Below are 11,502 nucleotides of genomic sequence, written 5' to 3' on the forward strand. Positions count from 1 at the left end.
TAACGATTTAGCATAATTCGAACACTCATTGGTTGTTTTGAGTTTTTATCGCGAGAAGTGATTGCCACACACACACCTATGAGTGCAAGTAGATAAACACCATAGATAAGATTGTATTGTACCAGTTTAGTCAGAAACTGTATTACAAGGAGAGTGACCGCGTTAGTATTAAAAAAAAATATTAAAAATACCTGTCAAGATGGGGTGTGGTGAATTTCTAGTCAAATATATCCTATTTTTTGCCAACTTGTTCTTTGCGGTAAGTTTCTTTACATGCATATTTTAATTTTTAATATTTTGGTGTAAAACTTAATGTTTTTGATGATGATGGTTCTAATAAAAATACCTAGATAATTTTAGAGTGATGATCCATTACTTAAGCTTGAAGGAGTTGTTTAGGATTTCATTCGGTTGTATGCCTTGTCTGTTACCTTGTTAGTGGAAAAAAGGCGGCAAATTTAAGAAATGTAAGCGCGAAGAGTGGACTTACCATATTTTTTTTTTATTTCGCGCGTTTTTCTACTGACAAGTTGGATGTATTTCGGTATAAAGCCCGACCAGAAATATATGATTATTGTCAAGAGGGCGCTGTTAATATGACAGTTCAGATTAATTATAAAAAAGTTAGTGCCAATGAACTCCGGCAATATGGCAATATTACTAAATCAAGTAAGCAAATTCATAATTATATAAGGTCAATCCTTGCTTATTCGTACCTAATCTTAGACATTTAATATTCCTTATTAGATCCTTTATCTTTTAATTACTATAAAAATAATAAAATGCAGAATATGAAAGAAATATTACTATATTTAGGACACAGATAAAAATCGTTAATGATCAATATCAAATTGTCACTATCACCAATATCACCGATATCGCATTAAGTTATATGGTTTTTGAAAATCTGGATTTGGTACAGTCATTTCAATAGAGAATGACTCCAATATTTTCCTGGTATTTCAAAATAATGGACTTTAGGTGTGGTGATATTATTCACATTTAGGGCCTAGACTACGGTCCGATGGTTCCGATAAGATAGTAAACGAACACACGCTGATAACAGATAACAAAAAAACTGGGCGCCGATACTTGGCAAAATAAGTATTACGAGACTTTCAAGGAATTATGGTTATTTGTAATGCGAATATAATGTTGAAATTCTTATGTATGGACAACGGGATCAACAGCACTATACTTAAGTTGTATTCTATAGAAGCAAAATGTATTTAGAATGCATAATCGAAGGAGGCGTCTTGCTTGAATCAGATTTTTTTTTTCATAGGACATTATTACACAAATTGACTAAGCCCCACAGTAAGCTCAGCAAGGCTTGTGTTGAGGGTACTTAGACAACGATATATATAATATATAAATAATTATAAATACTTAAATACATAGAAAACACCCATGACTCAGGAACAAATATCCATGCTCACACGAATAAATGCCCTTACCAGGATTTGAACCCGGGACCATCGGCTTCATAGGCAGGGTCACTACCCACGAGGCCAGACCGGTCGTCATTTCTAAATATCTTAGACCTTATTTCTAAATAGTAGTACTAAATACTCTAAATAGTAGCATTAGAAAATAGTAGTATTCCTAAGTATTACGGTTTCAAGTGCCTCCTTGATATAGAATTAATTTTGCTACCGCTTTGCTTTTCACTCCTTCAATACGTACGAAAAACATATAATATTAGAAGTAATGATATTTCGTAGACAGCCTCGGAGCTGTTATCACAATCTTATTTACAAATCAATACCTACACAAATAAATAACCTGTAACATATAGGTACTTATAAGTAATACTATAAGTAAGTAGGTACTTAGGTAGGTATACTAAGTACTACAGTCCGATGTTATGAACAATTTTTCCTTTCTGACACACTCGAATGAACAATGCAACAAATCAGATTAAAAATTCCAAGACTTCCACATCACTTTTTCTCTGAAACAAATTCTTATCTTTTGTTTGTTCCTAAAATCGGCATAATGAATCACCGCTGACTCGATGTTTGCTCTGAGAAGTATTGGTAATATATTAGGATAAGTACTACATCATACATTTCTACTTGCTACGATCCTGATTCCTGACATCTCTTTCGCCTCCTTCGCTTTCAAAACATTCCTCATACACGCTTGCCGGTTCAGGGTGCTCTTGACTTGACCTGACCTTTCAGGATTTCTTTCTTTGTTAGGTTTCTTTCACTCATTCTTTCCACGTGTCAAATCATCTCAACATACCTTTCCCAATTTTTGTTTAGGACATGTATCTACCAGTACATAGTTACTTATACAAATTTTGGTACAGAATTTATTTACTTATGTATATAAAATGGTAGATCGTTGTCAAGCGGACCCCAGGCTCCCATGAGCCGTGGCAAAAATGCCGGGACAACGCGAGGAAGAAGAAGAAGATAAAATGGTAGATCGTAACTATAGGTCTAAATACCAGTTAACTAAGACTGAAGACAGACTTAACATAATTAAAATCAGTCACACTTAAACTAGGTCTCAACCAGTCTGTAGTTAATCCTGGTAACTACAATCCCACCAAAAATATATTCATGTAAAACGTCTCCAAGACGAGAGATATGGCTCGCATTGTCAAAAAGTTATCAGATCTCATGTAGAACCAACATAACTTCACAAACTACCTACACCACAGAATAAGTAATAGCAAAGAGAATTAGAATAAGGATAAAAGTCAAATGGCGTTCTAAAAGTTTTAATCATGTGTCGAAAGATGGCAGTAAATTTACTGTGGCTACAAAGTTTTATTTGAAAATCAACCTCTATTTCAAATTCTCTTTGCACTAGATTGGATAATTTCACATAATCGACGGACGGATCATTTTATAATCAAATAATTTTCTGTAGACTTATAATTTTCTAAATACTTAAGTAAGAATATTATTAAATTATTTCCAGTTATCAGGCCTCGCACTCCTGGGTATCGGAGTAGCCGTTCAGCTGAAGGTCACAGCGATAACCAGCCTCATCGATGGCTGGTACGAGTTCGGACCCATCGCCACCATGGTGGTGGGGTCCATAGTGTTCTTCATCGCCTTCCTTGGATGCTGCGGTGCTATTAGGGAGAGCAACTGCATGTTGGTTACTGTAAGTAGCATGTTTAAGATCTATTCAACAGATCACTGATTTGTACTTTCACATTGTTACACATTGTTATTTACTATAAGCTTTAGAATGGTAATTCTAGGTATACTGACCGATGCACGCGGTCGAATGCTGATAGCGACCCTGCGGCACCCAATCTAAGGCGGAGCCGGCAGTCGTTGGTGGTTTTAGACGGTAGTCCTTTACTGGTTAGTCCGTCATCGCCCCTAGTTTCCCCCGGACTAGGTTCCTGAGAAAGACAGGCTAAAGTTGATATCACATTATTTTAGCTTCGATAGTTTAGGACCTACCCTTACGTCACGCTAATTTAAACCAAAATTACATCAGGTCTTTTTCTGACATGAAGTAAATTACAAAAAGATGAAGTGTTCAAAAGGAACATAAAATCCGTCTACGTTAAATCGCTTATCAAGTATTCATGTTTGATGGCTCCTCTACATGATGGCCCAGCGTAGGCCAGTCCTAGGGACGCATTTATGCGTTAGAGGGAGCAAGTGATATTGCTATCTCATTTCACCGCATAGCTGCGTCCCTTGGACTGGCCTACGCTGGGCCATCGTGTAGAGGAGCCCTGACGCGGGCGACGCGGCCATACCTATGTATGGCCGCGTCAAACATGAAAACTTGATAGACTACTCACTGCTTGAGTGACTATTCACTGCTAAGAGTGAGGTTGGTGCAAACTTCGCGTAGTCGGTGCCTGTTTCATTTCAAAACAATGCGGCTAATGTTGTCGCGAACGTGTTGCAAATAGGGTTCCCAACCGTACTATATTATATAGTATTGTACTATATTTTGGCTCTCTGTACTATATACTGTTGAAAAAATATATAGTACGCTAAAATGCTATATTTCCGACATCCTAATTTGTTCAAGATGGATTATCAATTTAATTCTAATCAAATAAAATTATTTCAAGTATGAAGACAAAATGGCGTGAGGAATGCAACAGGGCTGACATAAATTTAATAAAAAGTGAGCCATTAAATTGTCATAAATATTCAGTATGAATGTACTGAATCGTTGTCTCATTTTATTAAAAATTAGACATTACTAAAAAGTGCACAAAGCTCAATAAAAAATATAAATTTAAATATATATATATATTGTTATTAAAAAGATTTTTTTTTTACTCTTTATTATTACTGGGCGTATGAGATGACGAGTGAGCTGTTTTACATATATGACTAACTGATGGCATGATAGCTGGAGTCTAGGAATATGATAATTTTGACAACAGAGAGTGGTGTACACAAAAGGAATAATTAAGAGGCCGTTATCGATTTTAATCGCAACAATGTCAAATTCATAAATTTAGTCGATTAAATTATACAACTTCTGTTAACTATTAGAAATAACAAGTACTGGTTTCTGTTAGCGCGTCTTGTTATCTTTCATTTTTTTTTTAATAGACTCATTACTAATAGTAATGATTGTTTTTCTGATGGACATTTAGGTACGCGCGTAAAGCACTGATTTTGTTGATCTTATTTGTAATTTTTTTAAAGTTTGGACTGCTAAAAATGGTAATTTTGTATTACACATATCTTGTACTTCAACTTTAATAAACTACATTTTTGTTATTATAAATTTGGATTTAGTTATTTGAATGAAAGTTAGACGTAATCAATTTTCTTCAGAACTAACTTCAAAACAAGTGACAATTTCTCTGAAAATCGACTTAATTTCAACGTAATTTTGATATGTAAACAATCTACAACATTTGCTAAAACTGTTATTATACATCATTTTTTATAATTTGCTACCATAGTATTTTGATGAATTTTTAAAACTGTCTCTACTCTTCACATATTACCGGGGACGCACGCTTGCGACCTAATTATTAAAAGGCAAGATGAGAAGACGTGCTAATAAAAACCAATACTTGTTATTTAGATATATTACGTAACAAAATGAGTACAATTTCAACGCCTAAATCTATCAATTATACATTTTTGCTCTAAAATCGTTACCATAACTAATCTTAACAGAGTGCTAGTAAGTATGATTAAACGTATATTACACTTATGTTAAGCATTTTATCTAAAAGTACTATATTTTTTGAAATGTACTATATTTTTAATGCCTTATTCTGGAAAATACTATATTCCACCAAAAAATAGTTGGCAACCCTAGTTGCAAACCAGCTAATATTTGCCAACGTCATGGAGTAGATGGCGCTCACAACTCATATCGTCATCTCACTAACGTCCAGGCCTCGTATAGGTATATTATGTAGTACATTTACACATCGCTCTCCAGTATCCGTAAAAGCATTAGCTCATTCGATAGATTAATAAGTATGGTGAGCTTGACGACAAATGTAGCTTGCAAGTCTTACAGAGCCATGTAAGCCAAAAAAGTACCGTCCATGCTGTTCTTTACAATCTATCGCCACTTTGTCGTCAAAAATCAATTCTATAATCCACTCACCATTTTCCCTGTCGGGTGAAACTTTATACTCGTAAGTAGGTATATCAATTTTCAACGCGTGTTGCAGTAATTAACAATTGATTGCAGTACTCAATCTTCATGATCGTGCTGATGGTGCTGAAGATAGCTCTGGCGACGATAGTGTTCGTGAACGCCGACTCTCTGGCCACCAGTATCAAGAACGAGTTCAACAACGTCTTCCTTAACAACCAGACGGAGTTCCACAAGATCGAAACCGCGGTAAGAATATTTTACGAATACCTAATCGAATGTCGTCTTCAAAAAATAAGTGTACAGGTTTTTAAAGGGTCGGCAACGCGCATGTAACACCTCTGGAGTTGCAGGCGTAGACTGCGGTGACTGCTTACCATCAGGTGGTCCGTATGCTTGTTTGCCACCGTCGCGATATTAAAAAAAAAAAAAAAAGCGGCCAAAAAAATCTACTTGCTAGATCTTGTTCAACATTTTACCACTTTGGACACACATTTTACCACTTTGGAAGTGTCTCTCGCGCAAACTATTCAGTTTAGAAAAAAATTATATTAGGAACCTAAATATCATTTTTGAAGACCTATCCATAGATACCCGACACGTATGGGATGGATGATTTTTTTTTATTTTTTTATTTTATGACGTATTAAAAAAAAAACTACTTACTAGATCTCGTTCAAACCAATTTTCGGTGGAAGTTTGCATGACAATGTATATCATATATTTTTATTAGTTTTTTCATTCTGTTATTTTAAAAGTTACGGGGGGGGGGGGGACATTTTACCACTTTGGAAGTATCTCTCGCGCAAAGTATTCATTTTAGAAAAAAATGATATTAGAAACCTCAATATCATTTTTGAAGACCTATCCATTGATACCCCACACGTATGGGTTTGATGAAAAAAGATTTTTTGAGTTTCAGTTCTAAGTATGGGGAACCCCCAAAATTTATTGTTTGTTTTTCTATTTTTGTGTGAACATCTTAATGCGGTTCATAGAATACATCCACTTACTAAGTTTGACCAGTATAGCTCTTATAGTTTCCGAAAAAAGTGGCTGTGACATAATCGGACAGACAGACGGATATGACGAATCTATAAGGGTTCCGTTTTTTGCCATTTGGCTACGGAACCCTAAAAAAAATGTCGGCCTCTAGAGTCCTTATCAGGTTTAACATATAAGTAAAACGTGGAAAAAATAAAATGAGAACAATCGACCCGCCATTGTTTTTGGATTCTTCGAGCCTGTCAAATGAAGGAAACACGAAATTAAACAATAAAAAGCAACTGTCGATCTCAAAAAACAATCAATTAGTGGGCTGGTATCAAACTTTTGACTGTCACTTTTAATCATTTAACTATTAGTCGTCTATTACGCTGGATAATTGCTGCATACACGCATTATCATAAACTTTAATTCGTTATTAGGTATACCACAACTTTGCTTTTAATCTTTTTCCTTCCAGAACTTTTTATGATAACGATCAAAATACCTATGATGTTTTCTTTCAGCTCACTTGCTGCGGTACAGAAGGCGGCCAGTCCTACGGGGTGAACATCGTTTCTCTGCCATCGAGCTGCTGCGCCGAGGGTGCTGCCGCCTGTACCCTGCTCAACTCGTATCCTGGATGCAACTCGCGCGCCGAGGACTTCATCAACACCTTCAGCACGGCGATTGGAGCTGTTTGCATTGTCGTCGCTGCGTTGGAGGTAATCTAATAGATCTACATCCAGAAAATCTAGAGCCGCCACAGTGTAACATGGTGTAACCCAAATTAAGGATAACTTCGATCCGGGTCCGGGCTTAGGCATCCGACACTTCATTTTCTATGATCGGTTTTCTATAGAAAACTGAAGTGCGTACGCCTGCCTCGGCCTGACCCGGGCCGTTGTAGCGTGAGTCATCCTTTCCCCAGTCCTTGATGTTATCAAGAATTAGAGATAATAAATGGACGTTTGTGGTCGTATATATATGGGATTACTTCGATATAAACATACCTACATTTTGATCATACATCTGACTAATGAGTCAGACGATTCTTGAAAGATACTTATTGTCCGTTTTCCGAAAGCCGTTTATCACTGTCTCAGTCACTCGAGTTTTGCAAGACCATTTTATACCCCTCTATTGTAGAATAGAGTCCAACAACTTTGCACAGATCAGACAGAGTGTGGAAATCTCACCTTAAACGTACAAAACCTATAATAATATGACGTTTCATAATGGAAATGCCGTCACGCCAAAGTCCGTGCAAAGTACGAGTAAGCTTACACCTACTATTCCAAATTTCAAACCGATAGCTTAAGCGCAGAGCTAGAAGTTCTCGAGATATTTAGCAATTTGACAGACAGACTGACGGACGGACGGACAGACGGTTTTTTTGTACCTTTTTTGGTACGGAATCCTAAAAATTTATCCTATCCAACGTAAAAATGTAATGAAACTTTAGATTGTCGTCTTCTACCAACAATTGTCATCTGGGGGCCTAGAGGGGTCTCTGCTTTCTGTTCGCGGGCCGGATGGTATGGAATTTGGTACTTTGGTAGTTTGGAGACCGCTGGCTTTTTTTTAAATACTACGTCAGTGGCAAACAAGCATACGGCCCACTTGATGGTAAGCAGTCTCCGTAGCCTATTTACGCCTGCAACTCCAGAGGAGTTACATGCGCGTTGCCGACCCTAAACCCGCCCCCCTCGTTGAGCTCTGGCAACTTTACTCACCGGCAAGAACACAACACTATGAGTAGGGTCTAGTGTTATTTGGCTGCTGTTTTCTGTAAGGTGGAGGTACTTCCCAGTTGGGCTCTGCTCTAGATCAGGAATGACATCCACTGGCTGTGCCCTACCACACAAAGCGAGATGACATTCACAATGCCCATACCTCTCTTTTGAACTTAGTTTAAACGTAATACCCGGGTCCAAAAATCCGGTGGCTTAGATGGACTCTAAATAATCTAACTTTTTCTTCACAGCTGGTGGCAGTGGTGTTCGGCCTCTGCCTCGCCAACCACGTGCGAAACAGGGACAGAAGAACACGTTACTGAATATCAGTCTCTTACTTCATATTACGACGTGAAAAGAACCGAATGGGTCTTCATGTCATTTAGTCATAAGTGCCATTTTAAGAACATTAATGTCTTCTCGAAAGGGCATATTTTCATTTTTTTTTCAAGAAATCGAGAAAAACAAATCCACGGTTTTCATTCCGTTATTATTATTTTATTTTCGATATTGTACTTACGTAAATGCTATGGTACTACTTACGTTCCTTTACCAAAATACATAAATAATTATTTAAATATCTTCACAATTTCAGAATTAAGCACTTTTTCAGAATGAATGACTAAGCCGATTTGTTGTGGCCTTGTGATATATTAACTTTTTTATTTGTTCATTTCAGAAAAAGTATTTTGTGAAATGGAAAACTTTTTATACAGAAATTATAATTAACTGCTAATAATAATGTTAATATTATACCTACATGACGTTGCATGCAAAATACTAATTTCATTCAAATTTTGAGCATGGTTAAAATAAACTTTAAGATTAAATATAAATAATAGTTTTAATATTTAAAACGTATTTTTGCGTAGATACTGGGTCGGAATATAATCAAAGTGTAATAACAATATCGGCTAAGGAACACTGTATAAGCAAGAAATAATCCCTCTTGAACCGAACTTCGATTTTTTAACCTTTTTTAAAGAACAAGATGTTATTAAGAAAAACTGCGTTAATGTTTAAGTAAAAAAGTAAAGTATAACGGAAATAAGCCCTTATGAGAAGACACTCCTCAAATAATCAAGTATAGTATGTTATAGTAAAGATCGAATTATGTCAAGATCAAAGTATGTATAGTTAATACGAACTATTGGTAATCATAGTTAGATCTTACCCAAACAAATAACTAAAAAAAATAACATTTTACAAAGGAGCCAATAAGTTAAAAAATCATAAGTATTCATAATATAATTTTGTATAATACTGAAATTAATAAAAATTAAAAAAAAAAAAATTTTTTTAATGATTCCCTTTGGACGTATTTTATTTCCACCACACCAACTGGTAAAGACTCTCTTGATACTTCAAAAACTGACGAGAAAATTGCATTTTATCCACATGAGTGGCAAAGTAATCAAATGCAGATTTTCAGTTGTTTCCTTATGTGGGCTGGTAGATTGACGTTCAAATGATGATTTTGACAGATAAATATCTAATAACATTAATGTTGAATTGATTTGGTTTAATTTAAATATGTTGATGTGGTGAAACATTTTGTGTTTCACTCGGTCGCAAAGTTTGTTTAACCCTCGTGCCTCGAAACCCCCGCAACGCTCAAGATTCCATATTCGAACCACTCGCTTGCTCGGGTATTAATTTAAGACATGAGGCGATAAACAACAACTTTCCTCCCCTGTAAAACAAATAACTATAATCATTCCCAAATATATGTGTTTTTTAGTAGCAGCTAGTGGTAGCAGTTTCTATAATGGTTAAGTGGGACAAGTTATTAAATTCCCCGTGTACTAAATACATTTTAAATAAATAAGGGTTAATGATAAACAATGATACAAGACATTATTTTATTAAGAATATACAAGTCATGGAAATACAAACGCTAGAGAACAAAGAAGTTTTCAGTAATCGTGTAGGAACATTTTAAACTTATTATTATCGGAACTATCATTGATTTTTCAATTTAGGGTAAGTTCAAGTAAATTTTATATTAAAGGAAAAAATGGAAAAAGTTACGATGATGATGATAATGATGTGATGGAGCTAGTTACGCTTCCGGTTAAGTTTAAGTAATACTAAATTGGTCCCAAATATTATGATGGAAAAACCAACCACCACCCACCCTACGTCACAAATTCTTGATCATCTGCAGAGGTATCATGGTCGCATTTTAATCAGCTGTCCTGTCATGCATCACTTTTGCACCTACATACTTGTTAGAACGTGACAGGCATGCTGACAAATGATAAAGAGCCGACTATCTTAGCCCCACAGGTCAATATGGAGAAGACATAGACATACTTACAATTTTTTTTTGGGAAGTCCGTTATAGGTCATGAAGTCTGATATGTGTATAATTACTTCGCTCAGTACGTACGTACAGGTAGGATACTTTATCTACACACATATCAAAATCCGTAAATAATGGCCAACATTACGATAAACTGTTTTGTTACAACAAATTTCCTATTTGTGATGATAATGTAGTTGTGTCGCTTAACTTCAAACTCAGATAATTCCATTCGACCCTCTCAGCAAATATCTACCTAATTACCTTTTCATAATACCAAAATCGCATAATCTGACAGATAGATTTACCTGAGTTTGAAGCTAAGCGACTCAGTTATAGCTTCATAACTACATCAAAATCGATTTGGTTATGCATTCAAATTTGGAACATCTCTAAAAAAAAGCAATTAGATTTGACCTCTATTCTAATATCAGTCAAGATGCCTTTTTGTTTGAAATGAAATGTCAATTGCATACAATTTTGACATATGTCGCATGTTAGTTTGTATCGAATGATACGGAAATAGGCCCCCGAATGAAAAGGCCCTGAATTAAACAAAAACTACATTCGTGAAAAAAGTTATCATTCACCGCCATTTGACGTACAGTTTATCTTTTAATTAGTTTTAAGTATAAAATGAATATGTTTTGTTGTTTTTAAGGTAACGATAGCAAACATTTCGTGTAAAATAAGCGATAAAAATATTTCGGTGACGTCACCACATATCCGCGAGTTCCGATTCGATTTGGCAACGATGCCCTAAAGGAGGCTGTAATTTGGGTCAATGAATATTTCATAGAAAGTTTAGAATATGTGTGTAGATAAAATAGTGTATATACCTGTACATAATTAGGCATTAAAACACTCGTGTGATCTTGTGTATTTTAATGCCTTTTATTATGTAACAGT

At 35.6% G+C, this 11,502-nt stretch overlaps 1 protein-coding gene across 1 annotated transcript; it reads left to right on the forward strand.

Moving 5' to 3' along the window:
• The first annotated feature begins 116 nt into the window (after positions 1 to 116).
• On the forward strand, positions 117 to 9,295 carry LOC133525626 (23 kDa integral membrane protein-like). The gene is made up of 5 exons (XM_061861943.1): positions 117 to 259; positions 2,938 to 3,126; positions 5,665 to 5,817; positions 7,080 to 7,277; positions 8,540 to 9,295. Exons 1-5 carry the CDS (start codon positions 200 to 202, stop codon positions 8,609 to 8,611), a joined length of 672 nt encoding a protein of 223 aa, XP_061717927.1. The 5' UTR covers positions 117 to 199; the 3' UTR covers positions 8,612 to 9,295.
• The last annotated feature ends 2,207 nt before the right edge of the window (positions 9,296 to 11,502 follow it).

Source organism: Cydia pomonella, chromosome 15, assembly GCF_033807575.1.
Source record: "Cydia pomonella isolate Wapato2018A chromosome 15, ilCydPomo1, whole genome shotgun sequence".
Classification (NCBI taxonomy): Eukaryota; Metazoa; Arthropoda; class Insecta; order Lepidoptera; family Tortricidae; genus Cydia; species Cydia pomonella.

Bases quoted from the DNA above. Each gene is read 5' to 3' on its own strand.
- LOC133525626 (XM_061861943.1), top strand. From the start codon at position 200: ATGGGGTGTGGTGAATTTCTAGTCAAATATATCCTATTTTTTGCCAAC. The intron at 5,818-7,079 runs GTAAGAATATTT...GTTTTCTTTCAG, and splicing joins TCCACAAGATCGAAACCGCG to CTCACTTGCTGCGGTACAGA. The intron at 7,278-8,539 runs GTAATCTAATAG...TTTTCTTCACAG, and splicing joins TTGTCGTCGCTGCGTTGGAG to CTGGTGGCAGTGGTGTTCGG.